This window comes from Lemur catta, chromosome 2 (genome assembly GCF_020740605.2).
Source record: "Lemur catta isolate mLemCat1 chromosome 2, mLemCat1.pri, whole genome shotgun sequence".
In the NCBI taxonomy this organism is placed as follows: domain Eukaryota; kingdom Metazoa; phylum Chordata; class Mammalia; order Primates; family Lemuridae; genus Lemur; species Lemur catta.
The window spans coordinates 3,486,477-3,512,647 of NC_059129.1; the positions used below are offsets into that span (position 1 = coordinate 3,486,477).

The 26,171-nt window shown below is 56.1% G+C and overlaps 1 protein-coding gene across 2 annotated transcripts in view; it reads left to right on the forward strand.

Annotated features, from left to right (window-relative positions):
• Positions 1-26,171, forward strand: part of MGRN1 (mahogunin ring finger 1) — a 45,096-nt gene that overhangs the window by 4,083 nt on the left and 14,842 nt on the right. For both annotated transcript variants that reach the window (XM_045542481.1, XM_045542482.1), the window contains exons 2-8: positions 13,061-13,179; positions 14,892-14,980; positions 15,650-15,796; positions 17,249-17,366; positions 22,446-22,512; positions 22,701-22,750; positions 24,995-25,042. In XM_045542481.1, coding sequence (XP_045398437.1) covers positions 13,061-13,179; positions 14,892-14,980; positions 15,650-15,796; positions 17,249-17,366; positions 22,446-22,512; positions 22,701-22,750; positions 24,995-25,042 — 638 coding nt within the window. The remainder of the gene's footprint in view (positions 1-13,060; positions 13,180-14,891; positions 14,981-15,649; positions 15,797-17,248; positions 17,367-22,445; positions 22,513-22,700; positions 22,751-24,994; positions 25,043-26,171) is intronic.

Consider the following 26,171-nt stretch of genomic DNA (forward strand, 5'->3'; position numbering starts at 1 on the left):
GCTGGTCTCGAACTCCTGACCTCAAGCGATCCTCCTGCCTCAGCCTCCCAGGGTGCTAGGATTACAGGCATGAGCTACCATGCCTGGCCTTAATTTTCTTTCTCTCTTTTTTTTTTTTTTTTGAGACAGAGTCTCACTTTGTTGCCCGGGCTAGAGTGAGTGCCGTGGCGTCAGCCTAGCTCACAGCAACCTCAAACTCCTGGGCTTAAGCAATCCTGCTGCCTCAGCCACCCGAGTAACTGGGACTACAGGCATGTGCCACCATGCCCGGCTAATTTTTTCTATATATACTTTTAGTTGTCCAGATAATTTATTTCTATTTCTAGTAGAGACGGGGTCTTGCTCAGGCTGGTCTCAAACTCCTGACCTCGAGCAATCCACCTGCTTCGGCCTCCCAGAGGGTTAGGATTACAGGCATGAGCCACCGCGCCTGGCCATTTTTCTTAATGGTGTCTCTTTTGAAGAGCAGAGGTTTTTCATTTTGATGAAGTCTAATTTATTGCTTTTTAAAATGGATAATGTTTTTGGAGTTATGATTAAGAAATCTTTGCCTAACTCAAGCTCATAAAGACTTCCTCCTTATTTTTTTCCCCTAGAAGGTTTATAGTTTTGGCTCTCATATTTAGATCTGTGATCCATTTTGAGTTCATTTATTTCATGTATGGTAATGATCTAAGGTAATTTTTTCAAATGGAATTCAGTTATTTGAGCGTCATTTGCTACAAAGACTATCCTAATCCCATCAAATTGCCTTTGCATTTTTGTCAAAAATCAGTTGACCATAAGTGTGAAGGTTTATTTTGGGATTCTCCATTCTGTTCTGTTGATTTATGTCTATCCCAGTGGTTCTGAACTGGGGTAATTTTTGTCCCCCAGGGGACATTTGGCCATGTGTGGAGACATTTTTGATTGTCACAACTGGGTGTATATATTTGTATAACTCGCATGTGTTGGGTAGAGACCACAGGACAGCCCCCTCCCCAACAAAGAATTATTGGGTCTAGAATCCCTGCAATACCTAGATTGAGAAACCCTGGTCTATCCTTACACCAGCACCACACTGGCTTTTTGTTGTAGTTTGATAGTAAGTTATGAAATCAGATAGTTTAAGTTCTCCAATTTTGTTCTTTTTCAAAATTGTTTTGGGTGTGCTAAATTATTTGCATTTGTATATAAATTTTACAGTTAGCTTGTAAATTTCTATAAAACCATCTACTAGGATTTTAATAGGAATTATGTTGACTGTATAGATCAATTTGAGGAGAGAATTGCCATCTTTACAATGCTGACTCTGAATCCATGAATATGGTATACCTCTACATGTACTTTTATCTTCAAGTCCTCAGTTGTATTTTTTAAGCTAACTTTGTTTAAGTCAAATGATACTTTCTCAATCTAGTAGTGATATAAAGTTTCTTTGTTTATATTTCTTTAAGTAAGAGTCGATTTTAATGAAAATATTAAGTACGATTATAGACTTAAGTAATGGCACAAGTTCTGTGGTGAGTTCCTACAGCTTGGGGAGGATTGATCTTATCAGATACTCCCAGTTATAGGTGAAGACACCAAAGTGTGTGTGTGTGTGGGGACTCAGTCAAGGTCACATGGTGAGTTCATGGCAGAGCCAGATTTAGGCCAGGCAGGTCCACTGACTCCCAGCCCTGGTCCTGTCCACTTTGCCTCCACGGCCCTCCTGCTGAGGGGCCTGATGACCAAGAGCGGCAAGTCAGTTGCCGTAGCCGCTCTCCGCAGATATTTTCCCCCTCTCTGGAAGCCTCCATCCGATGTGGCATTTGGTGCAGCGTGGCCAGGCCTGGTGAAGGGTTCTCCTGCCTGTACTTCCCCTGTGGGCTGAGAGGGCAGGGGGACAGGACCACTGGGCCTTCCTGCTTGGGTGTGCCCTGCCAGTTGCTCTTGGGGATGCCCACACTGTGTTCTTCCTGGGGGGGTGAGGAAGAGCAGGAACTATGCCATGGGGTGCGTGGGTCTAGGAGTTTAGGGCTTGGTGGAGTGGAAAGTGTGGGGGCTTTGGGATATGGGGACCTGGTTCCACAACAGCTATCTTCCAGATGTGAGACCCTGGGCTCTGTGGTGGGTGGTTACAGTGGTAACAGCAGGCTCTGCCGGGGCTCTGCGTGCCCGGCCTGCCGGGGCTGCACGACACTGTAAGGCTGGCCCTGTTTTCCTGTTGCAGATGAGGAGGCTGAGGCCCACACAAGTGCAGTCCCTTGCCCTGCCAGATAGCTGGCCGGTCCCAAGCCAAGTTCGAAGGAGGTGCGAGGACTCCAGAGCTGAGCTATTATTAGAAGACCATGTTCAACATGCAGAGAGATGCCCTGGCTGCCCTGTCCCGGTGTTTGAGGAGGTCGCTGAAATCACTCAGGGACTAGGGCACTGAGAGTTGTGGGGGCCTGCGGTGATCACACCTGTGACTCACACGGGCCCAAGGAATATGCCCCAGGCCTAAACCTTTTAAGTTGGTGTGTGACTTTCAGAGCATTTTCACCTCCTTTATCTTATTGAGTTTAGTCCTATGACCACAGACCTTTTTGTAGTCTTGGGTGGAGGAGCTAAAAATGAGAGGCCTTTGTTTCCCCGCACCTGGGACCTGGTGCCCAGGAGGTGTTTAATAAATGCCTGTGTAGTGGGTCTTGCAGAAAGTGTCACATGGGGAGGTGAATACATACCTCCCCAGTGTATGTGCTGCTCAGACGGGCTGCATCTTGCCCCTGCTGGGGTGTGTGGGAGGGTCCGAGGCCCCCTGGGGGTCTGTGCTGTGTGATGGAGGGGCCAAGGTGTGCTTAGGTGAGCACTTTTATGTTAATGTTTGTCTAAAAACATCTGCAGGTGAATGCTGCCCGCCACCCAAGTGCCAGGCTGTGTTGGGGTTTGCCTTTGCAGACAGGACCTTCCCCCACTCTGATTTATTTGGCACCTGGAGGGAAGAACAGAGGCAGAGAGGTTCTAGGTGAGGGAGGAGGTTCTGTGTCACTGAGGACGCTTCTGTCAGCGGGAGCATTCTGGGTCCTGAGGGAGAAGCATGCCTTGGGGGCCCTTGGTGGCAGGAGAAGGAGACTCCACCTGCACACAGGGGCCTCTCCTCCCCTCTCAGAGACCCGAGCTGCGATTGTGAGCTGAGACTCAGTTCCCCTGGAGCGTCGTCCGTACCACATGTTCTCGTGTTGACTCGGCTGGGTTTTGTCATTGTAAGACCTGTATAAAGAAGGTGTATTTCCCGAGCTTTCCTCATGCGCATTTAAGCAATGTTATATTTTAGATAAAACAACAACAATAAAACAATGACCATAATAAAAACCTTTTCTTTTTTTTTTTTTTCATCCAAGTACTAGCCAGTCCCGACCCTGCTTAGCTTCCGAGATCGGGCGCGTTCAGGGTGGTATGGCCGTAGAGGAAAACCTTTTCAATTGGTGGCAGGGGAAGGGTGGCAGAGTTTTCCTCAGGGAGGAAGCCGGGGTTGCTGGGGTTTGAGCAGCCTGCCCTGGATCCCGGCTCCCGTGGCTGCCAGGAGCCGTTTGTCCCTGCAGTTGTCTGGGCAGTGCTGTCCTCTGGGCGTGGGGAGGGCCCCGCGCTCTGCGTGTCTAACCGAGTCCCCGAATCCTTCACCCAGTTCTGTGTGTGTGATGGGGCCTGTTGCCTGCGGGGACCTTTCCTAGTTTTTTTGAGAGTTTTTGAGAGACTGTTGCTCTTCGGTGACGTGAAAGTACCTTTGCTCTACCAAATCAGCTCTCTCTGGCCTCACCCGCCCCCGCTTTCCCGACCTTCCACCATCAACCTTCCTTCTCTCCAGATCTTTTCGTGTGTCACCAGATGTGCTCACATGTCACAGAACCTTTTCTCGGCCCTTTGAAATCGTGCTCCCTGCCTGGCAGCCCGACATTCCAGCAGGACAACGCCCTGGTGGTGGCAGCTGGTGCTGCTCTGGCTTCTGTTTGCTTCCTGGGAGGAGGAGGAGGAGGAGGAAGAAACAGATTTTTGAATAGCAGCTTTATTGAGATATAATTCACACCATACAGTTCACCCATTTGAAGTGTACAGTTCAGTGGTTTTTAGTATTCTCACAGAGTTGTGCAGCCATCACTGCTAATTCCAGAGCATTTTCGTGACCCCCAAAAGAAACCCAATGTCCATTAGACAGCCACCCCCGTTCCCCCTCCCCCAGCCCCAGCAGTCACAAATCTGTGCCGTCTCTGTGGATTTGCTGCTTCTGGACATTTCATAGGAATCACACAACGGGTGACCTTTTGTGTCTGGCTTCTCTCACTGAGCATCGTGCTTTCGAGGTTCCTCCACTTTGCAGCATGTGGCAGTGCCTCCTTTTGATGGCTGAAGCACGTCAGGTGGTACGGTTGGTGTACCCATCCCTCTGTTGGTGACACTTCGGTAGTTTCTGGGACCGACCAATTTTCCATTCACTCAGAGAAGTTGCCACAGCTCCTCATTTCCCAGATGGTGGAGGTTTCCAGTGTCCCCCTACGTGGGGTGGGGGCTCCTCTCTGCAGCTCGGTGGCAGGAACCCTGGAAGTGGGTTTCACTGGTTCCTAGGAGAGCTCTGTGTGCCCCTTCTCTTGTCTAGTCAAGGCCTACAGGCCGTGGTGGGGGCTGAGCAGCTTCCTTTTTGGGAGTCAGCAGGGATGTGGCTTGGTGACCCCACTGACCCTGGGGGCTGAGGCCTCAAAGAAGTTTCAAAGAAGTTGTGGAGCTGTGGGAAAAGCAGGCTGGAAAAACTGGTTGCTCTGGAGTGAACCACCTGGGATTGTCCCTGAGCAAGTTACTGCCTCTCTCTGTGTCCATTTCCTCATTTAAAATGCAAATAATAATTTGGTTGTAAAGGGTGAGGTGGGGTGCACATGGCCAACCCTGGCCACACAGCTGGGCTCGTCCGTCCATAACAGAAGCTCTGTTCAGACTCCCCCTTGGCTTTGGCCTGGCTCTGGGTCATCGTTGGGGGTCTCAGGACCACCTGGATCACATTCCTGTGTCAGGCTCAGCTAAGCTGGAACCTTCCTTGGTGGCCACTGGCGTTGATTCCTAACTGCCAACAATGACCCCAGAGTTTTTCTCCACTACCCCACCCCGGGGTCAGGTATCTAGGGAATTAGGGACGGAGGTGACTGTCTCTGGAATCGCAGCGGGGGGCGTGGGGGCCCAGACAGCTGGCGAATGGGCCTTTCACCCCGTGCTGGGGAGGTGGCGGTGAGGGCCCACCACTGGCATGAGAGGAGACTTAGTTGGTGGGGGTGTGTGTTCCTGTTCTCTCCCTCACAGGGGACCCCTTTGTTTGCAAAGCACCCTTCCACAAAGATGGCCATGAAAATTGAAGGTCAGTTTAGCATCACATAAGAGCTTGAGTTTCATGGCTGAGCGAATTTGAAGGAAAAAAACCCATGCAAACAGGCTGTGAAGACTGTAGCCGCTGTGGGGCAGTCTGTGGGGTATGGTGGGAGCACTGGTTTGAGAGTCCCGGGCCACGGTTGCCCTAGCTCTGGTGTGACTTACTCTGTGGCCTTGGCCAGTTGCCTGCTCGCTGGGGCCCTGGGGTAACCCTGCTCTCCCAGGCCCCTTTCGGGCCTGATTCTGGCAGCCTGTGGACTGTGCCCTGGCCCTCATCCAGCCGGCTTTTGTTTCTCCTGGGGCCTGGAAGTTTTCTGGAAAATGTTCTGCACTTCCTGGATGGCCAGGGGGCGGGGCATGACTGCTCCCACCCGCCCAGCCTCCCAAACCTTGTGCCGCTTGTGTTCTCCCACACCCCTCCGCCATGTGCTGTACGGCCAGCTTCGCGCTCCTGGGTCGTCTTGTCAGGTGGACGGCGTGGAGTTGCCTGCACCGTCCCAGCCGAGGCTGACTCTGGGTGCTTGCTAAGTAGCCATGGCATTGTTCCCTTCTGCCAACTGCCCCTGAGAGCTCAGACACTTCCTGCACCGAGGGAGGGGTGACTGTCCCACCAGGAATGGAGTTGGAGAAGGAGGAGGAGGGGCCTGTGTCCCTCTGCTGTTTGCAGAAGAGCCAACAGTGGGGAGCAGTGTGGGTGAGGGGACCCCGAACAAGCATTCTGCTGGGTGAGGAATGACTGAGACTGAAACACCCGTCCCCTCTATTTCTGAAAGGCGACCTGGGGCTGTTAGGAGCTGGCGGTAGATTGAGCCTCTCGCTTGGTCTGGCATCACGGGGCTGTCCCGAGGTGGGAGGAAGATCATGCTGGCTCCCTCACGGAGTCTGCCCTGCGTCACTGCTCAGATAAGGGAAGCTTTCTGCTGACGAGCTCCTGCCCCAGGGAACGGGGCTCTGTTATCTCTGGGTGCCCAGGCCCTGTGCAGCCTCCTGGCGATGCAAAACAAAGAAGTGATTGTGTTTATTTAGTTCAGTGCCTTGGGGAGGTGTGTGTACACGCACCGCACGTCTACGTTTAGAACAGAGGCTGATGTACGTTCAGGAGGCGTTGCAGCTCGGTGAGGGATCGCAAAGTGAATGTGTTGGAGAAACAGAAATGCTGGCCTCGCGGGCTGCCTCCTTTCCCTTCCGAACAGTCTCTCTCTCTCCCTTCTCCTCCCTGGGAAACCCCCTCCTGACCCCACCCAGGCGGGTTCTGCCTGGTTTTGAACTTGAGGGAACTGGGAGGAGGTGGTCTTTTCGTTCCCGGTCAGGGGGTGACGGCGAGGACTCGCCACGGCACGGTGGTCTCGCTGTGGGACGCGGCAGTGTCTGGTGTGCCGCAGTGGCACGGGGATGGGCGGTGGGGCAGTGACGGCTGCCAAGGACATTCCTGTGTCTGGCCTGGGCGCCCACGAGTCCGATCTCTTTGGGGCCGTTTCTGTGCCGGGGCCTGTGGATGTGTGTGCGCGTTGTTAGCTTTACGGTTTTTCTGCGTGTCGGGGCCAATTTGCACTCCCACGGGCAGCAACGAGAGTTCTGGTCGTGCTGCCTTCTCACCAACACTCCGTAGGGTTAGGTGTAGGTGTGTTTTATGTTTAATTATTTTTTCAGTTTTAGCCTTGGAGTTCTCATGGTAGCCCTCCCTATGGCCGGTGAGGTCGAATGCCTTTTTGTAGGTAAATTATCCATTTATCTCTCTTCCTCCTTTTGAAGTGTCCAGTGAAGTCTTTTACACATTTTTTAAAAATTGAGTTATCCCTTTTTTCTTATTGGTTTACAAGATTTCTGTCCTAAGTGCTTTTTATTATGTTTTTGATTCTGTGGAAATTGGCTGTCTCGATGGCATTTATAGAAAGTAGCTTGGGCAAGAAATGAATGTGTCGGAGGGCTCCGCGGCCCTAGAAACCAGCGCCCCTGTTCTGCTCTGGCTGCAGCATCTCCCGCAGTCTCTGGGGAGCTCGGGTGCTGCTCTGACTTGCGTGAAGCTGCTGCCCACCAGGGGCTCGAGGACCAGGTTCTAGGGGCTGTCCCTGTTTCTGATCCACAGGAGAGGGTCTGAGGGGTCCAGCGCTCTCCCTGCAGGTGGTAGAGGCCCTTTCCAGAAAAGGGGTATATAGGCTGGGGAGGGGACGGACACCTCCCGATAGAAAGGTGGCTACAGCTTGTGAACTCGGACCCAGCATCTGTGCTTGGTCAGAGTTGTGCTTAGTTCTTATTCCACGTCGTCCTTCCCTCTGAGCTTGGATCCTGAGCTTTTTATTCAGTATGGCAGCACGTTTGCCCAGGGAGCGTGGTGTCTCTTCACCTGCCAGGAGGCTCGTTTGCATAATCAGCTCCTTTTACCCTTTGGGCATTCTGAACTAGGCTTGTCCTCTTACCTCAAGTCTGCAGGTAAGGAAATCAAGATTCCAGCCAGGGTTGACTTCCCGGAGCCTCCAGAAAGGAACCTGTCAGCTTGGGGGTGGGGGTGGCACTCAGGGGATCGATGAGTGGGAGCAGTGACTGGGGTCAGGTTGCAGGGCTGCTGCCCTCCCTGGGCTCCCGCCTGGCGGGCCACCCTGGGGCCTGGAGAAGCTTTCCTGTGATAGCACTCTTGCGACCTCCAGTCATCTTGTGTGGGTCAGGCCGGCTGGGGTTTAGCGGCAGTGTGGAGGGGAACAAGAATTTTCACCAGGTGCCGTGCAGACACTTCTGGCCTTTCCTAGTCCCCCTTCCCTGGGGTGGGAATGATGACTGAGGCTGCCCAGCGAAATCCACGCCAGGTATCCCAGGTCCCAAGGATCTGGGACCGTGCCTGGCCTTGGGCAGGGAGGACAAAGTGTAAACCAACAAATAAACGAGGGAAAACAGTGACAATGCTGTGAGGAGAGTCGGAATGGGAACCTTTGATCTCAGCTTGGAGCCCTAAGGTGGGAATAGCTCTCTGGCCCAGAGGGAATGAGGACAGCTCCGGGACCCTAGTAAGGAGGCCAGAAAGGTGGGTGCAGGTGTGCTGGGCAACAGAGTGGGGAGCGTGGGGGTGGTTTGGCTGGGGGCATCTGAAGGTGAGGCAGGAGCCTGGGTCGCCTGGAACCTACTGGAACAGCCTGTGTGGCAGCTGAGTTGGACACCTGGAGCCCATGTCCAGGATGGGCAGCTGGAGGCCTTCATGGGGACTTGGGCATCCGGTTGCCAAGATGCAGTCGCTGCCCCCTCAGTCAGGGGAGGAGGAACATCTGCCTGGATCTGCACGTCCCCCCACATTGAGGGTCCTGGGGAGGCCCTCTGCCGAGACCTGAGCCTGGCCTGTTTCTGCCGGGGGTGTCCCAGGGCTTGGTGGTTTTGGCTACAAATGCTTTTCAGGGGTCCAGACCAGGAACCTCTGACCCGATGGGTCTCAAACTCTGGTCTCTGGTAAACTTGGATGTGAAAAACTGAATATGTAGTTGAGAAAGAGTCAAGCTGTGCAGATGTTTGCAGGGAGAACATTGAGGCCTTGTTTTACTCTGCCTGCCCCTCTCCCCCACCCCTCCGAGATTCCCCGACAGCAGTTTGGTGTGGATCCTTCCAGATCCTTTTACTCAGAGTCCATCTGTGCCTACCAGACTGACCCTGCTTTGCCTTCTTACTCGACGTCCTCGGGAGATGCCTCGTTCCCTTGGCAAGGCTGGTTTGTTCAAGTAACTTAGAATATTTCCTGTTGTAAATGTCTGGTAATCTTCATTGCACACATGTTTACTGCCATTGACGAGTGGAACAGACAGAAGGGAAGTTTGCTGGCTCGCTCTGTGGCCTGCACAGAAGGAACAGCGCCGTCCGTCCACTGGCTGTCCCCGAGACAGCCTCTGCCCCATGGCCTTGGGCTGTGGTTTTCTCATCTAGTAAAGATGATAAACCCGTGTGTTCTCCCACCTCTGATGCATGTGTGAAGAGAACGAGGCTCTGCTTGGACACCCTTGGAGTCCTCCCGAGGAAGAGATGGCTGGATCTTTATTTCTGTGGCTGTTCATCTCCGTGTTCAGGTCACCTGGACACCTGTAAGCAGGACAGTCCAATCCCTTTGGCAGAGAGGAGGTGACCTGCCTGAGCCTGAATCCCTCTCCATGGTGACAGTAAACAAGGGGAGGTGGATGACTCTGTGTTAGCTGTGTTGAGGACTGCCCCAGAGGCTCCGAGCCCTGGGGTCCCAAAGTGTCACTGGAGTTTCTAGGCCAGCCCTCTGAGCATGGCCACAGAAGGATTTTCAGCCGTTCTGCTTGGGAAGGCCTTTGCGTGTGGCTCTTTGTGTGTGAACAGCTGCCGGTTGTGCCTGGTGATGACACCACTGAGCACAGTCCCTGTTGTCCCCCGAGGTGGGGGTGGGGAGGTACCAGCATGGAGACTGAGACCTAGTCGGCTGTGGAGTGTGCAGGTTTGAGCCCCAGCTCCACCATGATGAGCTTGGCACGGGCGCCGCATTTGTCCCTCTCTGGTTGGGGTCCGTGGGAAACTGGGCATGGAGGGAGAGCCCAGTGGGGGTGCTTACTCTTTGTTTTCTCTCATCTTCATGGCTTCCTGCTTGTCTCTCACCCTGTCTTCTGTTCTCTCTTTTTCCTCCCTCCGTCTTGGCAGCTCTGCCTGCTCTTCCTGGTCCAGAGCTGCATGCACACACACGTGTACACAACGCATGCCACATGCACAAACACGCACTCACAGCAGCACACAGCATGTGTACACATGCACATCTCTCTCTCTCTTTTTTTTTTTTTTTTGAGACAGAGTCTCGCTCTGTTGCCTGGGCTAGAGTGCCGTGGCATCAGCCTAGCTCACAGCAACCTCAGACTCCTGGGCTTAAGCGATCCTCCTGCCTCAGCCTCCTGAGTTGCTGGGACTACAGGCACGTGCCACCATGCCCGGCTCATTTTTTCTATGTTTTTAGTTGTCCAGATAATGTCTTTCTATTTTTTTTAGTAGAGACGGAGTCTCCCTCTTGCTCAGGCTGGTCTTGAACTCCTGAGCTCAAGTGATCAGCCCGCCTTGGCCTCCCAAGTGCTAGGATTACAGGCACGAGCCACCGCACCCAGCCAAATCTTACAGTTTTTATCAATAATAAACTGAAATACTAAAAAACATTGAAAATGTGTCTCTTAAGTGGATGGGCTACTTCTTCCCCCTGGTAATTCATGTATTCACAGTTGAATATAATAACCTCTTGCTAGAATGATACAGATTTCAGCATCAGTTTTAGTTCTGTTTCTTAAGTTGAGAAACCTTGATCACATAAACTGGATGGGAATTAACAAGATTTTGATATGTAATAACTTCTAATTCCAAGTTATTTACTGAAAATTCACATAAAGATCTAGTATCAAAAAATATTAATGATTTTTCAGCTGACAACTAAGTCCCTCCAGTTTTTTTTTTGTTTTTTTTTTTTTTTTTGAGACAGGGTCTTGCTCTGTTCCCTGGGCTGGATTACAGTGGTGTGGTTTATAGCTCACTGCAACCTCAAAGAACTGGGCTCCCAAGTGCCACCACGCCCAGCTAGTTTTTTCTATTTTTAGTAGAGACAGGGGTCTCACTCTTGTTCAGGCTAGTCTCAAACTCCTGGCTTCAAGCGATCCTCCCGCCTCGGCCTGCCAGAGTGCTGGGATTACAGGCGTGAGCCACCGTGACCAGGCAGGCTGCTGTTTTAATGAACACTGTACACAGCTTGGCAGACCATGACAGGTGGCCCTGCACTGGGCTCTCTCTGACTTCCGGCTGAGGCCCTCTCCCTGTTCTGTGATTCAGGCTCGAGGTTGGATGGGACAAAGGCCAACCGAGACTGAAGCTGAGCTCCAGAGAGAGGGTCTGGAGACCCCCTGTATTAGGCCTTGGGTGCCTGCCCCACCAACACCCCGCAGACCGTGGTGGGCCGTATCACCTTTGAAGACTGCACAGTCAGATGCTCCGGGGATTTCACGTGGGCTACGTGCGCGTCCCAGGTGATGTGGGAAGGCGTCCTGTGCTCACTTGGATCTCAGCTGTCCTTTTTATTGATTCAAAAACTCTGCATCGGTGTGTGTTCAATGCAAAGACGCCAACACAAAGTGGAACGTCTGGATTGTGGTCCTGCCTTGTGGGCTCTGTGCTCATGTCCCTGGCAGCCTCGTGGGCGCTTCCTTTCAGACCTTTCTCTGGGTCCTTAGAACTTGTCTTACGCGCATGTCAGTGTGTGCAGGTTTTCCCCAAACGAGATCTTGATTTTCAACACGTTCAGCTTATTTACTAACGAATATTCCGTGGCTGTCATTCCATGTCAGTGCGGCAGGTCTGCTTGATTCTAACAGCTACGTGACATTTCACGAAATCAGGGTCTTATGTTTGTTTAGTTGCTGCTTCATTTTTTTTTCTCGCTGTAGTTGGTTCTCACAGGTTCCTGTCCCGCAGGGTGGGTTGGGGTCGGGGTCGGGGTTGGGGTTAGGGTTGGGGTCCCGCCTGCTGTTCCGCCTTATGTTCTCTGCTGTCAAGAGCAGTCAGGCTCGACTCTCCTGCTTCTGGGCCTCTCCCTGGGGAGGGGCCTCCCAGCCTCATCGCCTTGGCCCCGTGGCCGAGGCTACGCCCACCGTAACTGGGGCTGTAGTTCTCAGGAAGGACCCACCTGGGCTCAGGCGCCCAGCGGTCCCTGTTGCACACGAGGCTGAGGGACACGGTGTGAGCATCCTCGAATCCCCAGGCCCCATGGTCACCTGGGCCTTCCTCTCAGGGCCTCTGTGCCAGAGGGACATGGGGACAGGGCAGGCATCAGGTCGGGAGGCACAGGGGACGCTGTGTGCTCGGTTCTTTGAGGCTGACTGGTGCCTGCCACCTCTCATCCCTTTCCTCATGGGAGGAAGGCAGAGTTAGTGCCCAAGGGTGCCAGGAACGTTATGGGAACCATTTCTGGGCTCAAGTCCTCTCAGGGGGTCGGGCGAGGGTGTGGTAGTAACCCAGACCACGCGGCTTTACCCATGGCCAGTGCTAAGCTGAGAAAGGACCCTGGGCCTGGGTTTGGGGGTGTGTGTGGGGGGGGACTTAGTCTGGAGTCAGGAAATGTGTAAGGATTTCTGGGCATGGCTGTAACAAATGATCATTAACCATGGCTTAAAGCAACATGAATGTTTCAATCACGGTTCCAGAGGTGTCTAGAGACACCTTGGTGTCATTAGGGCCACTCCCTCCGAAGGCACTGGGGGAGAAGCCTGTCTTGTCTCCAGCTCCTGGAGGCTCCGGGTTCCTTGTCGTTGGCTTGTGGCCGCATCACTGCAGTCTCTGCTTTCCCTGTATCCAAATCATCTCCTTTCTTTTACTGAGACACTAGTCATTGGACTTAGGGTCCCCTAATTCAGTATGACCTCATCTTATCTTGATTACATCGACAAAGACCCTCTTTCTAAATAAGGTCACGTGTACAGGAGGTGGGGGTGGAGTGGGACTGGAACACGTCTTTGTGGGGGACACAGCTCAGCCCACATCAGGTGGAAGTGGGGCAGGGGCTGAGGCTTCCTGCTGAGGCTGTGAGCAGAGAGGGTCCAGGAGAGGGAAGGGCCGTCAGCAGGAGGGCCAGCCCGTGGGCCAGCGGCTTCTCCCAGGACACAGTCTTTCTCAGGTTGGCTTCTCAGCCATCACATGTTCCCTCTAGGCTGTGTTGAGCCTGAGAATCTACAACTGTGTTTCCTTTTTTACACAGGAAACTACTTTGCTTCGCACTTTTTCATGGGAGGCGAGAAATTTGACACCCCCCATCCTGAAGGTTACCTCTTTGGCGAGAACATGGATCTGAACTTCTTGGGCAGCCGCCCGGTCCAGGTGGGTCTGAACAGAGCTGGCTCGTGGGGCTGCGGGGGTCAGAGGCTCTGTCCCCAGCCGTCTGTCCCTGCTGGGGGGGTGGGAGGCTCTGTCCCCAGCGATCTGTGCCTCCCCTGTTGGGGTGGGAGGGCCCTGTTCCCAGTCATTTATGTCCTCATTGGGTGGGTGGGAGGCCCTGTCCCCAGCTGTCTGTCCCCACTAGCAGGGCAGGCAGGCACCAAGTCACCCCAAATGGGCAGAGCTCCCGGCAGGCCTACAGTTGAGTTGGACATGGGCGTGTGACTGGAACACGGCTGGCCTTAGAGGCCAGACGGCCAGGTGCAGGTCTCTGAGGGACAGAGCAGCCACATCGAACTGGTGCATCCAGGCTGCAAGGGCTGCAGAAAGGTACAGATTTGATTCCAGGCCTCTTGGGTGACTTTCTCTAAAAAGCAAAAAGAACATCTACATTCCATGGAACAATGGGCAAGAGACGTGATCCAAAGGAGAAGTATAAATAGCAAGTATTTTTCACTAGTTACCAGAAGAGTGCACATTCAAGCATGGCTGTCCATTCGTTCAACACTGATTTGGCACCTGCTGTATGCCTGGCGTTCTTCCACGGGCTGGGACAGAAGGCAGACCCTGCCCCTGTTCCCTAGCGGGGTACAGATGATTGACATTGGCTGAATGAATGGTCAGAAGAAAGGGATGGAGGGTGGGCCCCACAGAGCCGTGGCTGAGCCAAGCCATGGTGGGCAAGAAGGAGCCTCCAGGAGCAGCAGGGAAGCAGGGCCTGGAGAGAAGACGAGGAGGTGTGAGGGCCCACAAACCCTCAGGAGGCGATGGCAGGGGCCTGGCGGGAGGCCTCTCTCTAAGGAGACGCTCGGCTCCCTCTCCCTGAAGCTGCTGAGACCCAGCGTGTCCCTCGGGCCCGGCAGGGTCCTCCAGACCAGGGTTTCCCGGCCGTCTCAGCCGCTGGGCAGCTGCGTGACATGGAACTTTGATCCTGAGGCTGGGGGAGGCGGGGCCGAGTGCTGCCCACTCCTGCCTGTGGGACCAGCAGGGAGCCGTCCTCGGGGTCAGCAGGAACAGCAGGCTTGACTCTGCCATCTGTGCAGCCCCCCTGCTGCCAGGGCCCGGCTCCCGCAGGCCTTCTAGGTCTTTCTTACAACTTACCTCGACACCAGTGTGGACTCACCTGCAATTGTAAGGAATCTGAGGTCCATGTCCCCCTTGCCAGTTTCCCCAGTGACAGCGTCCTGTAGAATCCTGCACAGGGTCAAAGCCTGACACTGCCATACAAAGCCACGTCTTCCAGATGTCACCAGCTTTGCATCCACTTGTGTGTGAACCTTCCTAAGCTTTTACTGGCTGTCCTTGTCATATGAATCGACTGCCTCGTTCAGAGGCAGCGGCAAGCATCGCGTCCCACCACCAGGATTGAAGCTCGAGACTCCAGCCTTGGCCGGCGCGGCGCCCCCATCCCTCTGGCCAGGTGGAGTCTCTGAGGGGCCTCCCTGGAACTGGGGACGCAGCTGAGAGGCTGGATTCTTTTTCAGGGTGGTGTGGTCTTGGCTTCCCCACGCCCAGCCCAACATACCCAGCATCGACGCAGCCCCTTTGGTGGGGACAGAGCCCAGGAAACCGGCCAGGGCTGTGAGTCTTGTGCTTTGTGTCCTCTGCCACTGGGAGGCCGTGACCTAGGGTTGCTTCCTGCTTTTCCCTCCTAGTTTCCCTATGTCACTCCCGCCCCCCACGAGCCGGTGAAGACACTGAGGAGCCTGGTGAACATCCGCAAAGACTCCCTCCGGCTTGTGAGGTAACCGTTGGTCCTGCCCTGGGGACCCCGAGGCTGCAGCCCTGGGGCGCCTGGGGCTCTGTGGGCCGTGCCCGGGCAGGGGTTCCAGGTGGTTGCTGGGAAGAAGAGTGGGCCTCAGGTGGGCCCCATGTGGAGCCCGAGGCTGTGAGCAGGGCCACAGGAGCCCAGAGCTGTCCCTTGGGTGAGGGTGGGAAGGGCCAGTGGAACCACATCCTTTACACCAGGGTTCTCATCCGGGCGCTTGTGCCCAGGGGACACTGGGCTGGGGGTGGGGTGCTCTGGGCTGGGGGTGGAGTGCTCCCAGCCTCTAATGGGTGGAGACCCGGGTGCTGCTGCACCCCCTGCCGTGCACAGGCCAGCCCCCCGCAGCCCAGAATGGCCCAGCCCCGGACTTCAGTAGGTTGAGAAACTGCTTTAAATCTGTAAGATGTGAGGCATCTGGGGCTGTCTCTAAACCCACAGGATTCATCCCCCTTTTCTGTGGGCAGAGAGGGAAGGGGAATGCTGGATTGTTGGGCCTGTTGTCCAAGCGGGAGCTGGGCCTCCACGTTTGCTGGAAAAGTGAGGTGTGTCCAGCAGCTGCCTCCGTGGGCCCCGCTGTGTGGGGCAGATGGCGGCTCTTGCAGGCTGTGACCCCTGACCTGCTGCCTCTCCGCCTCCCTCGGGTAGGTACAAGGATGATGCTGACAGCCCCACCGAGGACAGTGAGAGGCCCCGGGTGCTCTACAGCCTGGAGTTCACCTTCGACGCCGATGCCCGAGTGGCCATCACCGTCTACTGCCAGGCGGTGGAGGAGTTCCTGAACGGCAGGGCCGTGTGAGTCCTGCCTCGGCTCCTCTGAGAGCCGCCTCCCTGGCGTTTTGACCAGGGTGGGGAAGACAGACTGTTTCTCTCACTGCACGCTCAGCACTTCCCCAAAGCGTGGGGCATTTCCCACACCACGTCATCCTCAGTTCTCTGTGGTGACACTGGTGTCCTCTAGGTCACGTCAGTTCTGACACTGACTTCCTGGAGTTAGCGCAGACCCCACGGGTTGAGGGCTCAGTCCCACAAGGCTGCCCCCACTTCAGGTACCAGTTGCCAGTCCCAGCTTGTCACCTGTGCTGCTAACCAAGCTGTAAATCAGGGTTCCCACAGCCCCCGCTTGGGCTTGGGATTTGCGCAGATGGCCCACAGAACTCAGGAGGACACTTGCCTTACCTTTCTCGGTGTGTCACAGGGGTTCAGGTGAGCAGCGAGATGCAGAGGTACATAGGGTGAGGTGGGGGCGAGGGGCGTGTGCGCTCTCCGGGCACACCACTGCCTGTGCACAGCAACCCGGAAGCTCACAGCAACCTCAGACTCCTGGACTCAAGCAATCCTCCCGCCTCGGCCTCGCAGAGTGCTCGGATTACAGGCGTGAGCCACCGCGCCTGGCCAACCTTATAGTTTTCTTCTACGGAGGCTTCTTCACATAGGCATGATTTGCTATTAACTCTACCCTCCTCTCCCCTTCTTTGGAGGGTAGGGGTGGGGTGGGGCTGAACGTTCCAGGCCTCTACTTCTGGCTAGGTCATTGTGGTGACCAGCCCTATCCAGGAGCCCCAAGAGTTGCCTCATTAGAACAAAAGATGCTCCTGTCACCCAGGAAATTCCAAGGGAATAGGAGCTCTGTGCCAGGATCCAGGACAGAGACCAAATGTATATTTTTTACTATGTTACAAGTATGTATTTGAGCTTTTGGAGATTTTATGTGAAATAAGTTTGAAACCTGCATCTTCAGCAGGACCTGGGCAGAACTGCCTCCAGCCTGCAAGGGCAGGTGGCCCCCAGTGGCCTCACCGATGGGTGGAAATGTGCTCATTTCCTTCCCGCACTGGAGTGCAGCACTCGGCGGCCAGGTGGTTGAGAGCCCAGGCCTGGAGTCCTGCCTGCCCTGTGGCTTGGGCAGAGGAGCTGGGAGCAAGTGTCTTGCACTGTGTGTGCTTTTGTACTGTGTTCATTCAAAGAAGGAAACAAACTCAGCACCTTGTGGAAAGGTGTAGCCAAATCCGGGAAGGTAGCGGAGACGTCAGGCAGGTGTGGGCTCAGGAAGAATTGGCCAGGAGTGACCTGGGCAGAGATGCAGCATGAGCTGGGGAAGGATGAGGGCCCCATGGCCATGTAGGGTGCTTCCTGCCCCCCAACCAGAGGGGTCCCCAAAAGCCGGAGCTGGGAGGGACAACCAGTCAAGCACAGAGGGGTCCTTGCCCACGGCAGCCTCACTGCCTTCCTCCCTGATGCCCTTAGGTACAGCCCCAGGAGCCCTCTGCTGCAGTCCGAGACCGTGCACTACAAGAGAGGAGTGAGCCAGCAGTTCTCCCTGCCCTCCTTCAAGATCGACTTCTCGGAGTGGAAGGACGACGAGGTGATTCCAGCCAGGCCCGCCCACCCCCAGCCCTTCTGCTGATTCTCTCTCCTTGTGGGTGGGGGCCGGCGCCGTGGGGCCTGTTTGTTCAGATTCCTCCGCAATTCTCTGGAGCACCAGATGTGGCTGCCCAGGGCCTGGCGAGGGGCTGGGGCCGAGTGTCGTCCGGCCTGGGTGACCAGAGGCCGACAGAGCAGCCATCACAGAGGCTCCAATACTGGGCTCGGGCTCCCTCTGTCCTTGTTGAGGCTGTGGACCGCGGTGCGGCAGCTTCCCTTCAACCTTTGCCTTTACTTTTTCCTAAATCGTGCTGTGGACAGGTTGCGTCCGTACTGACAGGTGTCCTAGAGGCCTTCTGCAGGCTGAGTGGCATCTTCGCCAGCCCCTCTCCCGCTCTGTCTGTCGCAGTCAGAGCCACGCACTCCCCACTGTGCCCTGTGCCTTGCTTCCCAGTGTCCGTCTGGTCTGGAGCTGGGGGTTCCAGTATCGTTGGACCCTGGCTGTGCGGCCGGGAGGAGACATTTCACACGCTGGCCCCTGCCAGGCCACGTGAGCCTGAGAGCTCGGGCGAGACTCGTGTGGGTGCCAGCTGCCCCAGCTCCCCCTCCCCTGGGCAGTGGCTTTCCCCATGGAAGCCCCCGCACCCTTGCACCCTTGCATTACAGTAAGCCTCTCCCTGAGGTTCCCTCGGGTGGGCAGTAGTGTCCGTCCTCCCCCAGCATCCTGTGGGAGATGCGCCCACTCTCACGCATGACTTGTGGGTGATGGGCAGTGTGTGTGCTGAGCTTTCGGGAGCAGGAGTTTCTTGGGGGGGGGTGGTCCTGGCTCCCTGTTTGTCCCATGTTCCCTGGGGTCCCTCCCCCGGGCCCCCTGGGTACCTTGCCCTCCATGTGAGGGGGCTGGGTTGGGTATGAGCTGTGGCTTTGCAGAGGAGGCGGCCAGCATCCTGAGGGGCTGCAGCACCCGGCCCCGGTTCCACAGAGGGAGTTGGGGCCCTGATAGCCCCATTCGTCCTCGTCTCTGTCCCTGGGCCCAGCAGTGGGCCCGCCAGGGCAGGTCTTCAGTAAGGGTTTTCCGAGGAAGCTGAATGGGTGTCTGTGAGGAGTGCAGCCCTGGGCTCTGCTGGCCGCCGGCCAAGCTGCATGTGACCAGGCAGAGCCGCCTTTTTTTTTTTTTTTTTTTTGAGACAGAATCTCACTCTGTTGCCCGGGCTAGAGTGAGTGCCGTGGCATCAGCCTAACTCACAGCAACCTCAAACTCCTGGGCTTAAGCGATCCTACTGCCTCAGCCTCCCGAGCTGGGACTACAGGCATGCGCCACCATGCCCGGCTAATCTTTTGTATATATATTTTTAGTTGGCCAGATAATTTCTTTCTATTTTTAGTAGAGACGGGGTCTCGCTCTTGGTCAGGCTGGTCTCAAACTCCTGACCTCGAGCGATCCACCCGCCTCGGCCTCCCAGAGTGCTAGGATTACAGGCGTGAGCCACCGTGCCTGGCCAGGCAGAGCCTTCTAAACGGCGTCTTTGTTGGGACTCTTGGTTGCAAGTGACAGAAAGACAACTCAGTCTGGCTTCAGAAAAGAAATCGGGGATTTATTGTTACAGGCTCAGAAAAGGCTGCATGGCTTGAGGTTTCTTCCAGGGCCCATGTTATGGGGACGGTGTCTCTCTCACACAGACTTGCCCCCTGCAAGCTGGCTTCGCTCTCAGTGCCTAGCATGGGGACAGTCCCACCCAGGTCCAGGAGCACTTGGAGGCTGTGTGCCTTCCCTCTGTGGCCCCTGCTTGGGGCTGGGTGTGCCTTCTTCTGGCCAGACCACACGGACCCAGAGGAAAATGCCCAAGGAAAATCAAGGTGCAGCCACCTACAGAGGCTGCTCCGCTGCTGGGCAGGTGGAGGCAACAGCCCTCTGTGCCTTGGTGGGGTTTGAACAGGGTGGGAGGAGTCCCCTAGTGGGTCAGGGTTGGTAAAAGAAGTACAGGGTCTTCTAGGGTGGCAGTGGTGGCCTGTCCTAGGAGCAGGGAGGATGCCGGTGAAAGGCTGCGAGGCCGACCCAGCTCTGCTGAGTCTCCCTATGAAGTCTTGGTGAGCCCTGAGCTCTCTGATCCTGGTTTCCTCTGAAGCCAGAGGCAGTCCCTCCCCCAGGGGGAGGGGTCTGTGATAGGCTGTGGTCACTGCCCGCTTAGGAACCACCATGCACACCTCCCTGGACCGTTGGTTTTTAGTCTAACTCCAGCAAAACACACCTGTCAGCATTCAGTTTGTAGAGTGCAATGAGGAAAAATGCGAATCACCTGGAGGTGCCCGTGTCAGCAGCATTGCTGAGGCGCTGGGTGCTGTTCCAGGCACGGGGTGTCGGCTTGGGGCTGGGGTGGGTGCATGGGGAGGTGGGGGCACAGGGCTGAGCCCCACAGAGCTCTGCTTTCCCGTCCAGCCCCTCCACCTAAAGGAGCCACTGCCAGTGCGTGAACCCCCCCTTCCTGGGCTTAATTGCAGCCCTGTGAGGGCAGTGAGGGCAGCGTGGGAGCCTCAGACGGCAATCCGGGAAGATCGCTCTGTGCGCAGCCTGTTTCGGTGTGATCGCCCCCTGCCGGTCACCCCAGAGCAGGGCAAGAGCCGGGGAAAGTCTATCCCTCCCTCTGGCAGGTCCAGGTCTCTGTGGCATTTTGAGATGGTGGGAGCCTATGGCCTGACCAGGTTCCGGGTGGGTGTGGACACGTCCACGTCACCCCCCTGGGCTACCCTCCCCCTCCACTCCCCTTTCCTCTGCTCTTTGTGTGGCCACTGTGTCAGACCAGGCTTCCCCTGGCTCCTGTTCCTTGACACGTGGAGCTTCCAGTCGGCGTTGACCACATGTTCTGCCAGGGACCACACTCAGAGCCTTTCTGCTGGCAGTGGCTTCTATCCCTTTTTTCCATGTGGGGAAACTGAGGCTCAGGTGGAGGCTCATTCACAGTGAACAGGCGAGGAGCAGACTCGAAGCCACGGTCCTGAGTCTGACCCTGTGCCAGCGCCCTGCCACTTCCTGGTGCTTCTCTGCTGACGGAGACCCTCTTGGCCTCCCCTGTGCACCCCGCTGTGCTGGTGTCTCGGCTGGCCACCTCTGACCCTTGACCCTCCCTCGTGAGCAGATGCGGAGACAGGGCCATGTGGACGTGTGCTGACAGGTCTGTGGCCTGTTGAGCTAATGGCTGCCTCTCCGGGCTGCTCATGCGGCCAGGACTGTCAGGAGTGTGGCTCTTGGCTCCCAGGGGGCAGGAGTCCTGCCATAGCCATGTGCCAGTGGGGCCCGGCTACCTGCTGGTGTGGAGCCCCTGCTGGGTGGGGTGTGCCTGGTAGGCCTGGGCACTGCCCTGTGTTGGTGGGGGCTGGGGCTGGCGGGAGGACACCATTAGCACCTTGTGCTTGAAACCCATGTGGTAGGTGCAGTAGTGACCCCAGTTTACAGAGCAGGAAACTGAAGCTCAGAGAAGTAGAAAGACTTGAGGTGACAGTCCCCCTGGGCCACTGGAATGGGGACATGTGACCAGCTCTGCTGCTACTGCCTGCCTCATGGAGGGACAGCTGGAGAAGGGAGGCAGCCCCGTGTGTCCCTGATGCTGGGCTCTGCTGGGAGCCTCTTCCCGCTGGGGCTTCGTTGTCGGTCCCCTCAGCTCCACTGTGACACTCTGCAGGGCAGGTGGATGCTGGAGACGGACTGTGGGGCTGTCCCTTCCCCATGGGTGGTCTTGCCTAAGCAAGGCCTGCTGCTCCGGGCTGGAGGCAGAGGATCTGGGCTGCATCTGCCAGACCATTCTTCTTAGGGATTTTATCCAGTTTTTGTTTTGTTCTGTTTCTTAACATTTTTATTGTGATTCACATATCACACAGTTCGCTCATTTTAGGTACAATCAGTGGGCTTTAGTACGTTTCCAGAGTTTAGTATGTTTTCGTCCATTCTTTTAGTAAATCTTTACTGAGAGATAAGTCTTGATTTTCTCCCCAGAACAAACACACACACGTGTCTGTTCTTTTCTGTGGCAGACACTGAGGGTGTGACGCTGACTAGCCGGGCAGGGTGTCCGTGCTCCGTGGCTCTCGTCCAGCAGGGAGTCGGGGCAGGTGACGATCCGGGTGGCTTTCCTCAGCGTGTTAGGCAGACGCGATGCAGAGAGGCGTGGGCTGAGAGTGTTCGTGGGGGGCAGCCACTCTTGGAGGCCCGGGAAGCCCTTCTTGACACCCCGAGTAGGAATCGGCCCGCAGGGCTCCGTGAGGAGTGAGGCCAGGCTGGCTACTGGGCCGTGGGGACTGTGGGGCCGTGGGTGGGGGAGCAGCTGTTAGCCTGAGCACGGCAGGGGCGTAATGAGAAACATGACAAGCCACGTGGTCTCCTCCACTTTCCTTCTGTCGAATGGGGAGGGCCAAGTCAAGCTTTTCTTCGGAAAGTTAAACAGTTATCTGTGACCCAGCACTTCCGTCCCAAGGTGTGTACCCGAGAGGGAGGAAACCCAGATTCCAGCAGACACTGGCATGTCTGTGTTCACAGCGGCACCGTGCACAGTCGCCAAGCAGGAGAAGCAACCGCGTGCCCGCCAGCAGGTGCACGCACAGAGCTGCGGGCTCTCTGTACCGCGGGGTGTCACTCAGCCACACGAAGGGAAGAAGCACCGAGTCACAGTGTGGCATGGTGAACTGTGAAAGCGTGTGAAATGAAAGAAGCCAGACACGAAAGGCCACGTGCTGTGTGACGCCACTTGTGAGAGATGTCCGGGAGAGGCCGATCCGCCAGGGCAGAGCAGACCTGTGGCGGCCGGGCTGGGAGCGAGTGCTCCCGGGCGTGCGGCTCCTGCGGGGGTGATGAAAGGTTCCGGCAATGGCGGTGCTGACTGCGTGGCATTGTGGATGTGCGTAACGCCTTTAAACATGGTTAAAATGGCAACTTTTATGTTATGTGTATTTCACCACAAAAAACCCCAAAGGTGCCCAGCCGGACATTCGCCTTCTCTGCCATTTAGACCCTAGTCCTCCCGGTCCCTCCCTCTGGCCCAGCTGGCTCGGCTGCCGAGGGTCCTGAGTGTTCCTGCCTCTTTCCCCTCAGCTGAACTTTGACCTGGACCGGGGCGTGTTTCCAGTGGTCATCCAGGCCGTGGTGGACGAGGGAGACGGTGAGTGGCGTCGGCAGCTCGGAGGGCCGGGGGACTGGCAGTGGCCTGGGAGCTGTGGGGCCCCCGGCAGAGGAGGCCGAGCCCTGGAACAGGCTGCGGACTGTCTCGAGGCCGAGCGCTGGGAAGGTAGGGAGGCCGGGTGGGGCGGCTGCTGTGGCCCTGACTGCTCTGTCCCCCTCTGCCTGCAGTTGTGGAAGTGACTGGCCACGCCCACGTGCTCTTGGCCGCCTTTGAAAAGGTAAGTGTCTGGCCCCCACCGTCCCTAGGGCCTGGGAGCTGGGAGCAGAGGGGTGGCCTTTTGAGACTAGAAGCCTGGGTGTGGGGACAGGGCCCAGGGCAGGTGGGAGATTCCCCTGTGCTTCCGAGGAGACTTGTCATGAGGCTGAACGTCCCCAGCGGGAGGCATTTCAAAGAGCCTTTCAAAGGCGTTTCAAAGAGTATGGCGAGGGAGAATGTTCTAGACCGATGCCAGCCCTATAGAACTCTCTAGAACTGTGGTTGCCAACCTTTGGGCCTCGGACTGCTATCTGCTGTTAGGAACCAGGCCGTATAGCAGGCTCTGCCTCCTCCCCCTCCTCCCCCACCCCCGTGGAAAAATTGTCCTCCGTGAAACTTGGGAGCCGGGCACACAGCAGGAGGTGAGTGGCAGGGAGCAAAGCTTCATCTGCATTTGTACCCGCTTCCCATCCCTGGTCACCTCCCATCCCTCGTCACTGCTTCTGGTTACTGCCTGAGCTCTGCCCATCCCCCCACCCCCATCTGTGGAAAGAGTGTCTTCCCTGAAACCTGTCCCTGGTGCCAGAAAGGTTGGGGACCGCTGCTCTAGAAGCTGCCGACATGGGCTGGGGTGCCCACAGGAAGGGCTCCCTGCCACAAACTAACTCCACTGGGGTGCAGAGAAGTCGTCAGTGTTGTCACCTCCTCAGGCCATGGCTCTTTCCCACCCGGCTGTTCCCTTGGGTGTCACCTGAGACCCGTCACAGTCCCACAAAGGCCCTCTGCTCCTCCCTCCACCTGGCTGCAGCACCCTGACCCTGCAGGCTGGGTGGCCTCGCTCACTGCAGGAGGCCTTTCCTTTGCTGGGGGCAAACACCTGCTGTCTGCTGTGCTTATTGCTTGATGCTCCTGGGGGCGGAACTGGCTATATTCTCAGAGCCCAGTGTGATGCCTGGTAGGTAGCAGACGCTCAGCGAAAGCTGGCAGGATGGACGAGGGTCTGCCGTCTGGCTGGTATGGCCCCAGGCCCACGTGTCCCTGTACACAGAGAACCTTGCTGGAGGTAGTGGGGTGTGCCAGTGTGAGAGTGCACCCTCCCCCCGCCGTGCGCTCTGAGGTCTGTCTGCACTGTGCGCTTGACTCTGCGGTTGCAAATGTTCTCAGTGCCAGCCTGTGCCCCGGAGCGGCGCGTGGAGCAGGCACAGCCGCTTGCTGGGGCCCCCTCCCACCACCCCTGCATGCTGTTGACCCCCCATCCCCTCACCTGTGTGCCACTGCACCCCCTGAGAGCTTCAGGTGCAGAGTTGGAGTCTGTCCTGTGGTCTGGGTCTTTCCAGAGCTCCCCAGGGGGGTCCCTCTGGCTGGGTCAGGGTCCCTCTGATGTGTTTATCTTATGGCATGGCTAGGTCTGTTCTCTCCCAGGGCCGGGGTGCTGACCAGGCAGATGCGGCCTCCTCCCTGCTTAGCGCTGGGCTTGGCCACCGCAGTCCCCAAGCTCTGCCTTGTCGAAGAGATGGTGACTGCTGACACATCTCTGGCTGAGGCAGATGGGCCGTCTCTGGCAAACAGTCCGGTCTGTGCTTCCAGTTTAGAGCCCACCGAGAAACTGCTTTATATTTGGAGTCCAACATTCTGCAAATTTCTTTTACGACCCACCAGCCTCACCAGAAAATCCTAAGTGCCGCTGGTCTTGGTTGACTCCGAAGGGATAATGAGTGTTGCAGGATCTCAGATCTGATACCTTCATTAACCTTGTTGGACTCTGAACAGAGTATTTCCCTGGACGCCACTGAACGCGTTTGTTCCATTTCGTTCTTACGTTTTTAGGGCTCTGAGCGTTGCTGTGAACGCCTGCGTGTGCATGCTCTTGGGCTGTCTTCCTAACTAAACTGGGCCCTTTGAGAGCAAGTGCTTGTTTGTTCTAAAGTTTGCTGTGCACGGTTGGGGGAGGCTCGTGTCCGGCATCTGAACGTGGCTGAGTGGTCTTCACCTTGCACGTGCGTGAGGATTGCCCAGGGAGAGTTGGGTTCTGCAGGGCAGCTCAGGGCCAGGAGCTGTATTTTTAGAAGGCTCCGTGTGGCTTCAAAGCTAGGTCTGAGGGCCACATTTGAGAAATCCCGGCCTGGCTCTTCAGTCTTCATGTGGCCCTTCCTTTTTTCAGCCGTAGTGAGTGTGGACTGGCCAGGAAAGGGCCTTCAGCCTGCTGAGCAGGAGAGCTCAGAGGAGCCCCATCCACCGAGTTAACCTCCGTGTCTTTCCCCTGCAGCATGTGGACGGCAGCTTCTCTGTGAAGCCATTGAAGCAGAAGCAAATCGTAAGTCTTTCAGATGAAATGGCACGACCCCTTTCGATTTAAAAGGCACACACACACTTCAGTAGTCTTCACGGACTAGTCCTCCTGGGCCGCTGTGGCTGCTGTGGAAATAGCTGTGTAAGGGCCTGCGACTTGTGTCTTCCTGGTTGGGCTCTGAGCCCCAGGCTGTAGGGTTCCCTGTCTTGGGGTGAGTGTACATGTGTTGCGTACCACTGTGTACCAGCACTGACCCTCATAGGCCCTGAGTTTTGCCCAGTTCAGACCATGGTGCCTGGAACATAGTCAGCATTCAGTAGACACTTGCTGAATAAATGGATAGAGAAAGGAAGGAAAGCGACAGGAAACAGACTACAGCTTCCTCCCCTACTTCTTACAAATTGCTGAAAATATGTCAGTGTGAGACAGGGAGTTGGACTGACTTCATCAGTGTTTGAAAAGAAGGGTGAAATATCCTGGAACAAATGGGAACGTGTAGAGCAGTTCATCTGCCCTTGGGGTCAGGAGTCCTGTGGTCCTGCACTGGGGAGAGTGATCCTGGCGGCCTCCCAGTTAAGCACTGTGAAAATGTAAGAGGACAGGGCCCATAATCTGAGCAGCAGGCTGTAGCTAGAGTCTGTATTCCAACGCCATGTCGGGAGTTACCCTGTGTGTAGTTGCTTAGGTGCATAAGACCTGTTTGAAGCCATCACTTGGGAGTGGTGCTTGTGAGCTTTTAAAAAGAGCGAGAGAGCCAACTGGTGGGTCCAGACCCTTGCACATGCCAGGAGGGCAGGAGACCCCAGTGACGGTCAGGGCACTTGTCTCGGGCTCTCGAGTGGCGCTCATGGTCTGTGGAACTGCGGGAAACCCGGCAGCTCAGACCGCTTTGGAACATGGTCAGTGTGAGGCCGTCAGGGTGGGAGTGAGTGGCAGGACAGAACACAGCTTACAGAAATTGGTTTGGTGTCTCTGAGGCCAAACCAGAAGCATCTTCGTGTCTTGTGGAAGGAGACTTGGGAAGCAGCCAGTGCTTAGGCTGCCGTCTCATGCCTCCGGTCGCCCTTGTGGGGCTGGGCATGGGGGGGTCCCTATGGTTTTCCCCTAGTGCTGGGGTGGCAAGGTGGGCAGAGGACATGGCTGCAGGCCCTGT